At 39.1% G+C, this 18741-nt stretch overlaps 1 protein-coding gene across 1 annotated transcript in view; it reads left to right on the top strand.

Annotated features, from left to right (window-relative positions):
• The window catches only part of CADPS2 (calcium dependent secretion activator 2), a 321648-nt gene that overhangs the window by 144723 nt on the left and 158184 nt on the right, over positions 1-18741 (top strand). Inside the window, exon 7 of the mRNA XM_040595763.1 lies at positions 14690-14801. Coding sequence (XP_040451697.1) covers positions 14690-14801 — 112 coding nt within the window. The remainder of the gene's footprint in view (positions 1-14689; positions 14802-18741) is intronic.

Raw genomic sequence — 18741 nt, 5'->3', positions numbered from 1 at the left:
AAGTGCTTCATTTTCTTCTTTGACAAGCTAAATAAAGCACTGTTTATATATATGTTCCTAAGTAGCTAATGGTCATTCTAACACGCAAATGCTACAGAGCAATATAGTTTGACTGAGCTGAAGTCTTAGACAATTTTACAAACAGATCAGTTATACAGCTTTGCTTGCATCCCTATAAAATTTTTATTACTGCCAGTGAATTATTTCTTCATTCCTTCCAACTGTTTCCTGCCTTTTAGCCCTGCTGAAAATCCCTCCAACAAAGCCTGTGACCTTTTCTGCCAATGATCAGTAAGCAGAGCCTTCAGAGGACCCCTTCAGTTGTGTGAAGCTTTGCGTAACTTTGTTGCTGTGACACCACAGGGGTCATCTTGCAAAGTCCAGTGCTAATTTCATTTTTCAGACATTACTGACGTGGCTTAGTTTTTAGTCTTGTGGAGTTTGGTGTCCACATGTTTTCTTACCATTGATTTTTATTCATTCTGATTATTAAAATAATGTGGTTTCTTGAAGGTGTCATCTTTCGGGTATGTATAATCATGCCTAAAGATAAACGACGGGACTATGCCATCTTTTGTCACTGCAAGTGACATTATGTTGTCAGATACTTATGCAATAGAAAAAGATCATATCTTGCATAATGAGAAAATTTTAATGGAGCTGGGATATTCTTTATGTAAACAAGACAAATAAAATGATCCTATTTTGCTGCCAGTGATTGCATAACCTTACAAAAAGGGCTATTATATATTAGAAGTATGTGAAGAATGCATGATTAAATATCTGACCAGAGGAAGCAGGGAACCTTGGTCAAGATTGCACAAATAAAGTAAATGCTGATTGCATTATTTTTATGCAATATTCTACCTTTGTTGTTTCCAGTATTTCAAGTATTTGAAGTATGAGTACTTGTGGATAAAGATTACTTAGCAAACTTTTTATAGAACAGTTTTAGAAAAAAGGCTTAACATCTAAAATGTAGACCTGCCTTAAATGACATGGTTGCCCATGAAAAAAGTAATGCTTTTTTAATAGAATGTTTTTGAGGATATGGCCTAACGTGACATTTCTAAGGAGGAAAAGGATAGACAACATTTATAACCTGTGACAATCATGTTCCAAGCATCACCCACTTTTATTTCTTCAGCATGGCCCTTGCAACTTTCTAATTTTTATGTTGCATTAAGGAAAACAGATGATCATACCTACAACTGTCCCCTAACGTGTGGTTGCACAACACAGATGTACAGTATTTAAGGAAAGAGGAGGCACACCTACTCTTGGTTGTTTTTTTTCCCCCCACTCGCTACTGCTCTGTCAGATGCACCTGCAGAAATGAGATTAATTTTGGTCAGTAGTCCATTAATCATACTGTTTTCAGCAATCATTCCTTATATCATTTGCATATGTAGGAAATCCTGTTACTGCTCTTGCACAGGAGAGAAAGTAGAACGACAAAGTAGTCCCTGCCTCTCATTGCTTCAAGTATAAAACTGGAGACTAAACACAGGGAGAAACGAGGGACAGAAACACAAGTGTTTGCTAATCAGATAGGCAGTAATCAAACTAGTCTGTTGCTGGCAAGCCGACCAGCTCTCCTTAGGGTGTGGGATTTTTTTCCGTTGTTCGTCTGGGTGCTTTTTTGTTGAAATGAGTATATTTGCACATGGGATTATTACAAAGGGATAATGAGATTGCAGTTTCATAGTGCCAGATCTAACCATGCTCAGCTTGTTGTTCGTATGCTTCCTACTCTATCTTCTGAGGATAAATTCTTCTCAGGATTTAGCTTCTTGAATGGAGTCTTTTACTTGATGGATTTTGCCTGTTCTTTTTACTGTTACCTCTGGAAGTGTATTACTTGCAGATAAGCGCAGTGAAATCCAGCATTGGTCTTACAGAGGATAACAAAGTAGAATCGTTCAGCCTATTTTTGGCATCTGGACTTTTGGGCTTAAAACATAAATACTTTTTATGCAACATTTACAAAAGTGAGGTTGTATGTTAGAGAACCTCCGTGTATTATTAGTAAGATCATTTCAAAGGCTAAGGCTGAGAGACATAATTATGTTGATATGGCCAATGCTGAAAAGTTGCTGAAGCTGAGCATGATCCTTTAATAAGTATTTCAGAATTTTACAGAAGCCAGTGGGGTAATGATCGTGTCAGGAAACAAAGTGTGTCTGCTTCCATAAACTAGGTTTGATTGAGTTGCATAATTTTTATTCTCATTTGCTCTAAGATTCATCTTTATATCTGTCCTGGTTTCAACTGGGACAGAATTAATTTTCTTATTAGTAGCCGGTGCAGTGCTGTAGTTTGGCTTTGGTGTGAGAACAGTGTTGATGGCACACTGATGGTTTTGGTTGTTGCTGGGTGGTGTTTATACTAAGTCAAGGCATTTTTAGTTTCTCAGGCCCTGCCAGCAGGAGGGCTGTGGAGGGGCATGGGACATTGGAAGGGGACACAGCCAGGACAGGTGACCCCAAAGTAGCCAAAGGATATTCCATACCTTGGGACATCACGCTCGGTGTATAAACTGGGAGGCTGGCCAGGGGGGGCCAGTTGCTGCTGGGGCACTGGCTGGGCATGGGTCAGTGGGTGCTGAGCAGTTGTGCTGTGCATCACTTGTTTTCTTTTCTCCCTTCCCTTCGGATTTCATTCCTCTTCCCCCTCTCTCCTTTCCATTACAACTGTTATTATTATTACCGTTCTTTCATTTTTATTTTTTTTTCAATTATTAAATTGTTCTCCTCTCAGCCCCCGAGTTTTACATTCCTTTCCAATTCTCCTCCCCATCCCTCTGGGTGAGGGGGGAGTAATAAGCAGCTGCGTGGTACTTAATTACTTAATTACTGGCCAGGGTTAAACCATAACTATCTAGTACACCACTATGGTAACTTCATCCCAGGTCCCATGGAGAGCAAACAGCACAACAGGGAACTGTAAGATGGTGGGGATGCCAGGGATAAAATTTAAAGGATAAATCCCATTATGGCTTTCATCTTGCTATATGTCAGTAAGTCTTTCTTTCTTGGATTGTCATGATTGGAGCAATTCACAAAACAGGGTAGAAGAAATTACCTTTCAACAAATTGCATGCTATGAGCAAATATGTCAGTCTAGTATCTAGCTGTGAAAAGGTAAAAAGAAGTTGCCAGTAGGAAATTATCTGAGGTTTTCTTGGTTCTGCAAAGGAAAAGATGGAAATGAAAAAAAATACACATTTTTCCCAGCCTGTGTTCTGGATTAATGATGGAAGAGTTTCACAAAAGAAACATGAATTCAGCTGAAAATTTACATGACAGTTTTATTCAGTTATTCTTGGTGCCTGATCAATTGCTTGGTTCTTTAAAAAAAGGAAATAACATCTAATCGGCTCAAATATAATGAGCAATATGATACCCACAAGAAAAAGAGACAGGAATTCTAAAATGAGTAAGTTTCTATGCTATGTTCTGTCATTGGTTATTGTTTTATATTGTCTAAGAGATTTTTCACCTGTCTTATTGCAGAGAAATAGGAATTACATACAGGCTCTTAATATTGAAAGGAATTTGAAACTCAACTGAGGAATAACATGAGCAAGCTGACTTTAACTGGCCTTGCTCTGAGCAGGGTCTGAACTAGATGACCTCTAGAGATTCCTTCCAGCCTAAATTTTTCAGTGATCCTATGATTAACTCCCAGAATATTATCTCTTAAGTCTATTTACCTTAAGGACTTGTGAGAACCACTGCTATTAGAAAGGAATAATCATTTGTCAGATCAAGACAAGTGTGGCATGGAAGAAACTGGGATTAGAGGAGGAAGGAGATAATTAAAGTTGGTTGTAATCTCTACTCTATTTGCATAGCTAGCAATAAACATAATCCTTCTGCCACCAGGGCATATCTTTTTTTAATTTTCTTCACCTTAATCTTTTTGATTGTTCTGGCTAAATCCTGGTTGTTCTCCTTGCTCCTTTGTGCTCAGCATGCTAATAATTGACTGAAAGCAACCCGGATATCTGCTGTGTTGTGATGTTTGCACTTCTGAAGTCTGCGGCTTTGGTGCACCGCCTTGTGCTGCAGCACTTAGACTCCCGGCAGAAAGCCGGTGGGATGAGGGCTTCGTGATTTATAGGTTCCCTGTTCAGAGTCAGGATGTTAGCCCTCCTTGTCCAGTGTCACTGCTGGAAAGGATAGCTGCTGTGGGGTGACTGTCGTCTTTTGAAATGTATAATGACATTACATGTCTCTTGCAAGACTGATACCAGTTTTATTTCATAGTGCATTTCGGAAACTAGGGCTTGAAGATGCTTGTCCCACCGTTACCCATTTCAGTATAACAACCAGGGCTTGGAAAAGACTGTTTACATGCTGCTAAATGTGCATGATAGATCTGTTTCCATTCTCATTCCCACCTGATCCACAGCAAATGTGACTTAATATTTTGCAGACAGATATAAGCTTTTTTCTAACATAGCACTAAAGCATCTATCAATGTGTGATCCAACTTCAAACTGGAATGCATTTGGATACGAACAGTGTGGTGTTGATCCAAAGCCAGTTGAATCCTGCTTAGAAGAAAATGCTTTGGATCAGGCTAAGCCTCATACTAGCGCAGGTACCTGGTCCCTGGGTGGGTCAAAGTGAAGGCAAAGGCAGCCTGTGAGGTGTCATGTAGAGGGATGGTGGTCTGTCAAAAAAAAGGAGAGGTTGGGAGGGTTTTACCTCAAATTTTACCTCCGGTCTTCTTCTGGAATACTCTAGTGGAGTGGATTTGAAATTTTTTATTCAAAGTGGTCTGCACCTGCCTCATCATTGGAAAATTTAATTGTTGTTTGTGGGCAGTAGTTGACATGAAAACAATTCCTTTGGATTTCTCTTAAATTTTGATATGATCAGAATGCCCCATTTTACGTTTTCAAAAAATACCGTTCTTGTATCTTGGTTTGAAGAGACCTTTCAAAAATTTGCTTTTATTTGTTGTATGCAATATAATACAGGTATGTTCAAAATAATTGCTAAACATTTGACTAGATACAGTGTCTGAATTGGAACAAATTTTATGTTTTGGCTTGCTGTTTTGGGTGAAGAGAAAGGTTGAGGAAAAGGGTTTAAAAGGAAGAAGTTTTTGCTTTTGAGTCTTGTACAAAATATTCATAGCCTGAATATCTCAAATGCTCATGACACTCAGAAAACTGGTTTTCACCCCACCATGGGCAGACTCTTCCTTGCTGGTGCTGTATTAGGATGTGCATTGATCCTCAGCAGCGTCAAGCAGTCCAGTACTTCTAGAATACGGAATAGTCCACTGAACAGACGACAAAAAGAAAATTAATAGGTCTTGAAATTTCTTACTAACTACGTAGCCTGTAAGGTGTAAGTCTACGGGTTAATGTGTCTACTTGAAAGCAATACCAACAGACTGAAGGTAGGAGGAAACAGAAACAAAGGCAGAATAATGTGGAGAGCTGAGAAGAATAGTAGGAGTCAGAAAGAGGCGTAAAAGGGCTTTCAAAATAGAAGTGATGTCATGCTAGATGGAATACTGAAATTTTCTGATTTGATTCCTGGTTCTTCCCTGATAGACTGATAGGTAGGCTTAGATCGTTCAGTCTTTGTGATCTGTTTTCTCACATCTTTAGGCTGAGATGACAACATCTATCTGCTTCATCAAAGTACTGTCAGTTTATCAACATTTGTGTAACATTTTGAAGGTTTAAAGTGTCACACAAATACTAAATAACGTGAAATAAATAGGCTTTGTAACTTTTAACGATGTTGTGATAGATTCGTGATTGCCTTTTGCAAGGCAAAATTGAAGTAAATATGCATATTGAAATTTCAAGAGCATAAGTGACCAAGTCTTGCCTTTGTGTCCATCACTAGCCCCCATCCGGGTTTGAAACTCGGTGGGAAAGAGGAGTTAATGTCTCCCATGAATTCTTCACACAATATATAACAGTGGTGCCCAGCACCTGGCAGTATGTCAGTCTTTTTACGCACCCTTGAAAATCTTCACCCTGACTTGTCTTGGTTGCCTGTATTGAAGGTGAGATGGAAAAGCAAAACTAAGTAATAATTTATTCGTATGGTTTTAAGTTTGTGATGACAATACTTGTCATAATAGCATTCTGTAGTGTTAGAGTGCACTTTTCTCACTTTCAGTGTAGGAAGCCTAATGAGTGGTTTTACTTAGTTGCTTATTATGCATGAACCCCTCTTTTGGTTTTCCTTTCTGGTTGTATTAGACACCTTTTTATTTAAAAAAAAAAACTATTCACAATTTTGTATTTTTTTAACAAGGTGAGGGTTTTTTTCAGATATAAAGAATGTGTTTAAAAATAAATACACAATTGTGTCCAGCTTATCATTAGCTCTGTGATAAATGGTTAGTAGGTTTGAGCTCTGTTAACTCCTTTATTTAAAACAGTTATTATTTTTACCAAAAGCAAACCCTGAAAAAACCACTGTATGATCAGATTATTCTTCTTTTCCTTTCATATTAGACTAGTTGTGTAACGGGGCTTTACAATACAGCATATCCATCAAAACACTGTATCCTTGCTTTAGCCAAAGTGAGGATCCAGTTCAGAGCTTTCACTTCTTCAGAGCGAAGTTCCAAGAAGCAATTGCCAATGTTTTGTAACAACCACCCTAAAAGCATTCAATTTTGCTGCTGAATCCACAGAAGGACAAAAAAACCCCAACGTTCACTCTTTCTGAGTGACTATACTAGATAGTGACTGGACAACACACGTAGCAATTGAATGCCAGGCTACTTCGTGTATGCAGCTACAGGTGCTGAGCATCCACCTTTTCTATAAGGGAAGGGTTAAGATATGTCTTGTTAGTCTACATTTCAGACTGCTAGCATGCCAAGTCAAAAGTTCCCATATAGATGGAAATAAATGTAAAATAATAAAATAAATTTAAAAAAAAAAAAAAAAAAGAGAAAAGTAAGGGACAGTAGTGTAGACCCTGCTTAGGTGAAATCAAAGGTGACACTTAAAAGGCAATTGTATGACTTTCCATCCTTATACCAAAATTTCCCATTTGTCTGTACTTCTTCCTACTGTCTTCTGTCTCTGTAGAATTAATTATCTTTCTCATATCTGTATTTTGTAGTTTTAGGAAGATTTTGGTGGGAACCTCGGGGTTAAAATAGTTTCTGTTGTAATGCTCCTTCACTAGCTGACAGCTCTGAAAGTATTTATGCGAGGTACCAGTGTTTCTGTAATAGGGACTGTAAAACAATGAATCTATAGTTCTCAGCAAGATTTCTGCATAAAATGGTGGAATCACAGTAGCACAGGGAAGAACAGAGTCAAGACACATAAAAGATTCAATGAGGTTATTGGTGAAAGGCCAAAATACCTGGCCAAGCTCGTGGTTTAGTTTGCCTGAGCACAGGGCTTGTCTGTGCTTCTACTGTAAAAGGGCATTAATTTGTTCAGAAGTTTCTTTATGCATTGCCTTTCAGCTGCAGCTTAATGTGCTTGCTCTGATGGAAGGAGCTATGCTCCTTGTACTTCCATCAAAATAAATGAGTAATTTTCAAATAGAACAAGAAGAAAATAGATATTTCTCCCCCCCCCCAAAAAAAAAAACAAAAAATATTTGCAACCTAAACCGTATTATAGAAAGGTACAATCATACAAACTCTTTCCACCGCATTATAGAAAGGTACAATCATACAAACTCTTTCCCTTGTGGTTTCAAACATGAATTGCAGATCCCACTGATGTAATGGAGTATATATAAATAAATATAAATATACATGAAAAAAATAATGGTTGTAATTTTGCCTATAGGGAACAATCATTACCCTATTACATCCTTGATGCTGCATAATAAACTTCTGTTGGTTGTGCAGTAACATTTCAGCATCCTTTTTCAAGAACTTTCATGAAAGGGGGAAGCTGGAATGTTCTTATTATTTTGTAAGGCATGCAAAAGGCAGAAAATAAACATGCCTTTGGATTGTATGAGACAGCTGTTAGTATTAAGGCCATGATTTCTAGCGTACCATTGCAGTGTCGGTCATTGCCAAATGCATGGGTATTTCTCTGCTCAGAAGAGCAGATACTTGTCCATTTTATTATTAGTGGAGAAAAACTAGCAGCAATTAGTACTAAGTAATCCTGTCTTTGGGAGTCTCAGTAAAATAGCCAGAATCCAGTAAGTATGGATTTAACTCTGTTTTCATTTGGCTGAATGAAACCTGCTCATCAAATTAAAGATTTATTGTTGGATCGCTGTGGGGTAACTTGCACTGCTGGTACAGCGGCTTGCTTGGTCTCTCACATTGTTTTTCTCTCTCTCTCTGTACATATGCAGCTGTAGTTAGTAATATGCAACACTTCATAAATTCCACATTCACTCAATACTTCACTAACAACAGAACGTTTATCAGACCTGGATTTATGGTGTTTTGAACTAGATTAAAGTATCAGTGTAGTCAGATGTGACAGGGAGGTGCTAAATCTCATCTGTCTTTTTTTTTCCTGGTGTTTCATCTCACAACTTGCACTGTGAATATGACTTCTAACCTGAAAATTCGAGATACCTATTTTTCTACAGTTAAAGTACGTTTCTAAACAAAGTAGAAACGACAAAGTTGGTATAAATTCTTGAAATAGCTGAGACACGGAGAAGTTGCCTGAGTATTGTACTTCCAGTCCAGCTCCAAGATGTACAAAGATGAAGTGGTAGCGAATACCTTGGTCCTGTGGAGCAGCTGGACACCTACAAACTGGTTTTGGTGGTTCTTCCTGCTCATTCCAGCCCTGTAGCACATCCCTGTGTGGACAGAAAAAAGGAAAACCCTTTCAGAAGACCTCTTAAAGTGATTTAACAATTAAGAAACCTGTTGAGGTAGATTTATGCAGTAGATTTAAACCAAAAATCAAACCTAGAAAGATGCAAAAGGAGGGACCAAAGAGACTAATACGCTCTGGTATTGGTTTCGAAAAGGAGATTTCCTAATTGCTGAGGAAAATCAATTCCTGATGGTGCAAAATTCTGTAGACTTGGTATTTTATCAGAAAGGAAATGTTCCAATAAATAGGGCTAAAATAAAATTTCTAGATGTTTGCTTAGAATAATAAATTTCACAACATTCACTCCAATGTAAGACCGGAGATTTAAGATCTCATAAATAAAAGTTTTGACTAACAGAGACCATGGTGAGAGTGGGAAACCCAAGAGAGAAATTTGCTGCTTTTTCCAGCGTACAAAATGTCTTCCAGAATGAAGTAGGAAAATAAATTTGCTTAGAGGGGGTTCTGTGACACAGTGATAAATCTTTACCTGAAATAAACAGCCACGTCCTTGCTGGTAGTGGGTCCATTTGCACTGAAGGGAAATCAACTTTGGCAAAGGACTCTGTCACCAATTGCGGTATCAGCCCACACACCTCTGACAGCAGTGTAAATACGGTGAAAAGACTGAGGCTTATGGTTGAAGATGATAAAGCATCAAATCATTGCAGTTCCTATAATAAAAAGAATGAGTAGGTGAAAGCAGAAAAGTTATGTATACAAAGGAGAATGATGTGGCAAAATGAGAGCCTGAAGAGGCAGGACTGTGGGGGTTTTTAAGGCTTGAAGTTGGAGATTTTAGAGGTCTCATGTACGATACACAGGTTTCGGCTGAGAGTGCAGTGAGCGACACTGCAGCATCTAGCACTGAAATTATTGTTACTTTTCTAGCAAGATTTAGAAAAAAAAATAATCAGACCATAATGGGATTTCTTTTTACTTAATATGAATACTGCATGAGATCCACACTAGTTTGGACAAAAATTTTGCACTTCCCATCTTGACACATTCCGCACTAAAATTGTTCACATTAGCAAAAATAATTGGACAGGCATTCATAAATCAATGGCTCCTCCAAAGCTGTGGCGATGGCTGATTTGCTGTTTCTGTTGCTTACATACATTTGGTAGTTAAAGTGTATGCTATTACAAATGTAAAGGAGTACATTTTTCTATTATGTTAAAAAATATTAAAAATACACTTTTTGTAAATAGCAATTTGAGAAATTAGGTGAATTAATGTCCCTGTTGTTCCTTCTCATTCTTCCTTCCACAATTCACTATCTCAATAGCAAAGCAAGCTTGAAACAAATTATCTGCAACATAGTTTGACTTAAATGAGATCAAAACGGTGCATACCATTTCCTTCTGTTTTCTCAGAAAACCAAGATACAACCTACAAGTTCACCTGCTTCCCTGTATGGAGAGTAAAAGTCAGCTGTAGGATTTATTTTCTTGCAGAAAATATTTCACTGTTATTGCTGTTGAAAGTTTTCTTTATCCAGTGCTCAAATTCCATAGGCCACATTGTTCGTTCTTATTTTAAAAGAGTCAAAGGGTTGTTCAGTTAAACAACTAAAAATTTCTTCAATCCTACAGATAATACAAACAATCCTTTGTATGGTGGTTGATTTTTAATCTGTGGTTCAGAAAGACATTTCTGAGAAGCGCTGTATTTTCTCCAGGAAAATATCAGGGTACAATCCCAGCCTTAACAGAAAAATACAGATTTGTCTGACCTACACCTAGCAGCTTAGATTTTAAATTTAAAGGAAGTGTTCGAGAACAGGTATTAATAAATGCATTTGACAGAAGAGAAATGTGTTTTGGAAGAAAAATGTAACATTTTTGAGAAACCAAGTGGATATAATTATATTCAGCACATAAAATCTATAAATTGAAATAAGAAAGTACAGTAATGGTGATGAAGGTATGCATCATGATAATTAACTGTTTGGGTATTGATTCCAGGAATTGTTAGGTATCCTCCTAACCTATTTTTCACCATTAACCTTAACAGCTCCTTCAACAGACATATAGTTACAGAATAAATAGTCAAAACTGTGGGGAAACTTGACAGAATTTTACAGTGGAAATTACAAGTGAGTCAGTCAATTCATATTTACTGGCTAGGAAAGCTACATTTCTGATCGTGGCGTTATATATAGGATTATGCAATTTACTTGCACAGTTCTTAGTCACAGATGATGATAGGACAGTAGCTTCTCCAAAGTTATTGCTTGCAATTACATTATAGGTAATTTTAAGATGATCTGTACGCTGCAAATGTCATCTCTGTTTTATCCTCTCAGATATAGGAGCTGAAAGTGTGATATCCATTTCAATGGAATTTGGTTGAACTGAAATCTTATTTATAATCAGGAAGACTAAACAAATAGTTAATTTGTTGAATGCAGTCTGACCAGGTGTCATGAAAGAAATAGCCAGGGGAGAAGAAAAAAAAAAAAAAAAAAAAGGGTTGAAAGCTGTCAGATCTTGAGAACCAATATAATTTGATTTCAGAACTGTAAAGCCGCATTTCAAAATAAGCTAGCTTATGTCCACCTGCATGCTTTATTCAATCTACCCCTTGTTTTGGATCACCCTTAATAAATGTTGAGTGCCTGGTATCTCATTATATTCCTGGCACAATCTTTACAGCTCAGAGTTTTATTTTTAACAAGACAAAAGTTTGTTAGCGGCTGCTGCAAAATACAGACAGTAAGGCTACTTTTATAACTACACTTCATTTGTACTGACAAAACAGAAAAATGCAAATTGCCAGTTGTTATTAGAAGCAGTGTTCATATGGGTTAGCCTACAGCTGGGAGTTCAATATTATACATTTTGATTATGCTGTAATTTCTGACTTCTGCTTCACTTAATGCCTAATCCATTAACAGCATGCATAATAGCATAATAGTGTGCTTTTAAATGTACAGCATAGAGATAAACTCGGTTTCTGTCTGGATTATTGGGTCTCTCATACCCATGTTCATTATTGGAAAAGCATACTGAAATGAACGTGATACCACTTCTATTTCGGTTGCTTTCACCCAGCTTCTGATTTCAAACGGTATGAAGCAATACCTCTGCAACAACACAAAGCTCCAAAGAAACAGGGCTCGTGTTCTGGTAATCCACAAGGAATAAAAAGATGAACTATGAGCCTTGTGTAGTTCGCTGTAATATTGTTAGCAGAGAGGAATATCAGATGCCCGCAAGTAAGCATAATGCTAAAGAATACGATCTTGGATTTGCCTTTTCTAACAGAACACAATGCCTCACGTGCTGTTTCATGAGGAATGATATTAAAGTCTAGGCAGTAAAGTCTGTGGCCGTCTGCTCTACCAGATAATTAACTTCCAAAGACATGGTCTTAAGAGACTATGAGAGTCAGCTGAAGTCCTGATCAGCCAGGAGTGTGAAGATCAATGCGTGGAATGTTTCCACTGTGAGCATTAAGCTTTAGGAATTGATTCAGACCATTGCTTTTTAGCCCAGTATTTTCACTTACATTGCAGCTAGAGCAATGGAACAAGTGGGAGATAGATTTCAGTCAAGGCTAGTGATCAGATGTGACGTTAAAGATCGTTTCTAGCATGACATGATTGCCAGCAGGTGGATGACACCGTGTTAGTCCCATCCACATAAGTCTGTCACTGTGCATCTAAACTGGAGAAACAACAAATTCTGCCAGGCTCCCTGGGTGAGGCTCGTGTGTGCCCTGTCCCTCCCTGCTGCGTTCTGCAGAAAAGGCGCCTGGCTGTGTGTGGCTCCAGAGGAAGCTGCACCACTTCTGGGGAGGTCCTGGGACCAGATGCTAGGGTGTGCAGACCCCAGCGCACGCAGCGGTGCGTACCTGCTGCTCAGCTTGCAGCAGCTGAGCTGGCACCAGTAATGTTCTCTTTGTTGAACAGGCTGGGTCTCTTCCCTTTAGTCAGCGTGATTTCTTCTGATTTCTTTTCTTCTGTCTGTGAGCTAATGCTGGCGCTAGATATTTGTAGAGAGGCTTTTGTTTCCTTTTGTTATTTCAGTAGTTTCTCTTGAGTATTTGGGTGGTCCTGTCCTTTGCAGCATGCACCGTTCAAGGCTTCTGGAAGCTCAGGGACAAGTATGTCGTGGTGCCCAAGAGAGAGTGTGCAGCTAACAAAGTGCTTAGCTCGTGTTTGCGATTGCAAGGCAGCATTCTTCCTGGATAGTGGGATCCAGGTGGGGAGACTGCAGCTACAACTATTTCATCTTTTATGCAGATGCTTTCTCCTTGGAAATCTCATTTCTGTATTGTGACAAAACCTACCTTTGGGACCACTGCTGGGAAGAGCAGCAGTGCCAGGCATTGTCTTGTCCTGCAGCTGCAGCATCGATCATCAGGTCACAGAATAGGTTTTCTCCCCCTCAGGAAGGTAATTTCTTGTCAGAGCCCCTGTTTCAGTTACCACTTTGGCTGAGGCTGAGGCTACATCCTCCACAGACAAATAGAGTGAGCATCTATCTAATGGAGACAAAGCAAAGGCAGAATCTAACATGAGATTTGGTTAATTTTCAGTGAACCCCACTTTCATAGTCCAGCATGTGTTCAGCCACCTGTAGGACCGGTTTATACAGAACCACCACCTTCCTAAAACACTTCGGTTTCAGTTACATATTACTTCCTAGACTTTGTCTTAAAGCCTGTAACTCACATTAGTTGAAGGATTTTCTTTTACCTGTTAGATTACTTTGCTGGAGGATTACTACTATATGTTTATTTAACAACAATGGAGAGACTGTGTAAATTATTCTTGAACATGGAAAACAAAATACTGCTTTTTGTAAATGAGGCCCTAAGATTTTATCTTGTATAATACATCCTTTTCTAGAGCATACTGTTACGGTCGCCTCTTTTCTTTATTTGTTTAGTTTCTACTAATGGTAATATCTCAAGTAGTGGAACACAATTAAGAGAAACTGGAGCTGCACTTACTTTTTGCATTTTGTTTGTGCCTAGTAGCACAAACAGAACCAGTATCATCAATGCAATGAGTACCATCCAATTGTTTAAGAAAACGGAATAGCTTGTCGGAGGAAGTTGCAATCTAATTCTTATAACTTTCCTTTTTTTTTTGCAATCTAATTCTTATAACTTTCCTTTTTTTTGTACCACCGACCTATCGGGGACAAGGGGGGAGGCTGACAAATAAGTGTCTTAATCGAGAGAAGAGATTAACAACTAGAAGTTTGTCTGCCTAATTTAGGTTCTCTAAAAGCATGAAGCCTTGTGGCAGTAATTATCTTGCAGAGCTATAGTCACACTGATAAATAACATATTTTTTTTCCATTTTTGCATTTGCGTTTACATTTTTCCTATGTGCTTGTATTAAGTTGTAACATCTCATAAAACATAAGGTTTTTACTCTGCTCAAGTCTCTCACTTTCTGCATAGTTTGGTCTCCTGAAGTTAAACATAATATTTATTTATTTTTAGAATCGAGACATGATTCTTTGTTGTATTAAACTTGTATGCGCAAGGTAGTGAACATCATATTTAATAGAAAAAAAGATCTCTTTGTGCTTTGTTGCTTGGTTTTGCTTTCTTGCTTTTCCCTATAAGGACATAATTTGAGTTCTTTCGGGTTTGCCATTAGCAAATTTGTGATTGATTTTTCATTACAAAAGCCATACAGAAAAATCCTGATTTGTCTCATCACAGAGAAAAGCCAGTTTTCCCATCTATATATTTACTCTTGGATGCTCAGAAATGTACCTCCCCTCTCTCTTCCACCCTGGCCCCCCCAAAACTTTGGAAGTTAAGTTCTATTAGTGCATCAATAAATACAGTCCTACCTCGCTCAGGTCTGTCCTCAGCCCCAGTTAAATTATGTTCTTTTATTTATTGCAGATGGGGAACTCAAGGGGATTTCACCACTACTCACCCTCGGCCTGTTGTCAAAGTAAAACTCTTTACAGAAAGCACTGGGGTGCTGGCACTTGAAGATAAGGAACTGGGAAGAGTGAGTATTACGTGTAGACATGAGAAATATGTGAGAAATTATGTGCAGAAATGTAACTATTGATAAAACATGCTATAGAATGTTATAAGGTATTCGGTATGGCACCTGCTCTGCCACAGCTGTACCAAACAGTGCTTTTTCTTTTAAGGGAGACTTTTCCCCGTGTTCGAGATGTGGTATGTTGTCAGTAAAAGCTAAATCTCCCACAATGACCTTGAGTACAGCACATGGTCCTTAGCAGTGGAAAATAACAGGAAAAAGGCTACGCTGGCTTATGGGGTGCATCAGCCTGTTTGGGCATCTGTCCTGCACCTCCCAGGTCCGGCAATACCCGGGGCTGCTGGCAGACACCTTCCTGCTGATGGTGGTAGGTGATGAACTTAGGAGAGGGGGGAATCTGCCACCTTACCTCTCTGGTTTAACCACAGTATTTGGGAGTGGTGGTTGCTCACTCCAGGAGAGATTGGGAGAATATTTTACAGAGTTTTAACAAAACAGTTTTAAGGTACTGTGTACTCTCATGGTGTACGTTTTAGCTTTCAAAGGCTTGTTTTGTCGTTGTCTTCATTTTCAGGTTTGAGAGATTTAAATTCAGGTAGCCTTTGGAAAGATGCAGGATCCCACTGGATAAGTTTAATTCTAATAAAGTTTGGCAGCTTTATGCCTGGTTAGTACACTGCAGTGACTTGCAGGAGTGCAGCTGATTCAGCTGGGTTTGCTTTTGCTCTGAAAAGTCCTGAAGATACTTCTGCTGGTATTTTTCTGTACTTAAAAGTTCAACTCAAACCTGCCCCTTCTGAGGTATGCCTACTGTGGGCATTAATTCTCATCTGTCAAGGACTTTCTTCAAAGCATGTGTCTTGACCTGATACCACTTTTCTACATTATTGAAGCTTGCATTTCCCATACCCTGCAGTTATTGCGCAGGTTTTGTTCTGTTTAATCTTTAATTAGAAATAGAAGGCAGCATCAAGGTACATGATCTGAATTTGGAACTTCCATCACATACCAAAGGGGTTTGTTTGGTACTAAGGGATCAGCTTTTTATGAAAACACGTCTAAGGTGTGAAATGGGGAGCCAGCAAAGGTTTCCCCAGACCTGTAGAGGAGAAGGTGTTTCCACTGCTACCGTCGGTGCATGGCAGTCTCTCACACTTACGAACTTCAGATGTAGACCCTGATCCCAGCACTACAGATCCTCGGTTTCAGAAGACGCTGCTGATTTCCAGAAGTAAATAGCTCATGGTGAAGCAGAAGGGATGCAGGCTTGTGCTTTCAGTAGAGAGGGCAGACCATACTTACAGCTTTATAACTCCCAGTTGGGAAGCAGAGGCTGGAGGCTGCTCATCCTCTGCTGCACAAGTCACTAGGTGAGGCACCAAGTGACAGAAGGGTTGTTGTCTGCACTTAACATCTCCCTTCAAGGCCTTTAAGATGTGCTTAACTGAAACGAAGTAGTACTTATGTCGATTGTCTGACATTGCTCTCTTCCTTGGAAAAAAACCCAAACAAATCCAGTCATGAATGCCAAGAGAAGATTTTACATGCTGGGGGATATTCTTCTGGCTCACTGCTGACCGCTTGAAGTGTTTTCAAACAAAAAACAAATCTTAAACTTCATTCTCTGTTCTCTACAAACTGGAGGAGGGTTGGACAAACCCAGTTTTCCACTGAAAGAAAAAACAGAGATATGTGCTGCGCAGGAGGGGATAGGATGTTATTTGGATTTGCTTTCTGCAGAACGTGAGCTTCTGGACTTGTGGTCTGTGTCTGTGGTCATGTAGACCTTTGCATACAGTGAACCACTGAATTTAACTTCTATAAAGTGAGTCAGGCTGCATCTTCGAGGTTACGTCTCTTCTAATGAGGAAATGTGAAGAACTTTATTTATTCAAATACCTTTGAAAAGTGTGGTACAGTTTTTATGTGACTGATGCTGATCTGGCCACTTCAGTAATTGTGCATACAGAATGCAGAGTTGGTGTTTGCATTTGTATGTGCAACAACTAAGGAAGCGTGAAGAAGCCTTCAGAGTTTGGAGTAAATACTTCTGAAACATCAGCCTGGTGGTTTCTGAAACTCAAGGATCTGACACCACTTTTTCTTGTTCAGTACCTTGTGTACGAAGATGTTCAAACCTAGTAATTCAAAGTGACAATCATTGTGCTTGCTTAACACGCATGTGAATACAATGTGAGAACAGCAAGTGGTCTTTGCTGATACTTTTTGAATATAAGAATATTTCAGTCTTGTCGCTCTGACTATTCAATTAAAAGGGAACTGTTGTCTCACAACCTGCTTGTCACAGTCAGCTGCAGCCAGCAATAATTAGTTGTGCAGTTTCATGGATTGTCTGGGTTTTTTTTTTCCCTTTGTTGCTGTTACTCAGGGTTTGATTTAAAGACATTATAAAATAGCTGTACCGGCTACGTACCCATACTCGCAAGATTGCCTAGTTTCTGAATTCCGACTGCATAGGGCATTTTGTTTATCTTCTGTGCTGTGTTCAAAGAGCTGCTGAGCAGAGACAATTTCATACTGTGAATACGTTAATTTAAAGCCTGCATCCTGGGGAATGTGTTTTTCCATCACATTTTGAAATGACTGAGGTTTTGCAAGTCTGAGTTTTTCTGTCTTTTTTTAATTTTGGAAAATGGTAAGAGATTACTCCCATTCCCGCTTTTTCTCTTGCTCCCAGAGCAACCTGCCCGTCAGCACCCTGCTATATCTGGCTGAGTGTTAACTGTTCCCACACTAATAGGGGTTTTCTCAGTAGCTTCTCTGAGATTGCCTCTCGTCAGAAATTCTTGAGAAATTTATTGAAATTTTTCATTCAGGCATGTGTGCTGTCAGGTTTGGGAGAGAGGCTCCTTGGCAAGGACTTAAAAGACAACTTTTATCAATTGCTAAGTTCTATTAAGGTAAGTGTTCAGCTGGCAGCATCAGCAGAGGTCCATCGATTGCATAAATTGCAAAGTCTTCCCATTTTTTTGGCAACAAGTGTTTTAGGTAGCTCTCTCACCGTGCACCTGTTCAGTTTTTCTGTTTGGTATTTGTTTCTTTTTAAGCACCTGTTAACCAAAGCCTTGTCTCAGTTTTTCAGCTGTAATACAGTCATAGCTGAAAAGCAAGAGATCACTCAGTAGGTGAAATGATGGAACGCATGTAGAGCACTTATAAATTCCCTTGCTGATCAAGCTGTTATTAACCCTTTCTTTAGGTGCTCCCTAGGTGAGAACTTTTCTAAGGGAGTTACTTGCAAGAGAGCCATCTCCTTTTCCCATTTCTACCTCCAGCCTTGTCCCTTCCCTTCTTTTGCCTCATCCTCCCGGCAGCAATGCATCATGACTTAATGCTCAAGAGGACATGAGTGCAGTGCTGTGCTGGCAGGCTGCTGCTGGGGTGTTCAAGGGAACTTCATTTCTTGTCACACTGACACCAACTTCTGGCTTTCTGACATTAACCTGTCTTTGGGCAAGGTGCCGACATAGCTCAGAACAGCTCCAGACTTTCAAGTTAGGGGAGAAGGTGACCTGAGTCAGTAGACATTTCTGTCAAAAATTATGTAAGTGTCCCCTAAGTAAAGCTGGGGCCAGAGTTACACAAACAGCAGAGCATTAAAGGGCCTCTATGCTGTTACTAGGTATCTCTATCCTATCCCAAACCAGCTGCGATAATTTTTGGTGTATAAGCCTATTTTAAAATCAGTATAACAACACGTATTTAACTAGGAAATTCTCCTGTGATCTTTGCTCAGACAATGACCAGCAGCATAAACTTGCATGTGCCAGTTAATGGGTGCTTGTTTCATAACAGAACATCTGCCTGGCTGCTCTGCTTGCAGTGGTGTTTTTTCAGATTACTGCATTTTAAAACATGAAAGAAAAAGCCTTCCATAGAATGGATTAGTGCTGTTGCCCGAAGCTTCAAGAAACGCACT

Source organism: Falco naumanni, chromosome 5, assembly GCF_017639655.2.
Source record: "Falco naumanni isolate bFalNau1 chromosome 5, bFalNau1.pat, whole genome shotgun sequence".
In the NCBI taxonomy this organism is placed as follows: domain Eukaryota; kingdom Metazoa; phylum Chordata; class Aves; order Falconiformes; family Falconidae; genus Falco; species Falco naumanni.
This window is presented reverse-complemented; position numbering and strand designations above follow the sequence as displayed.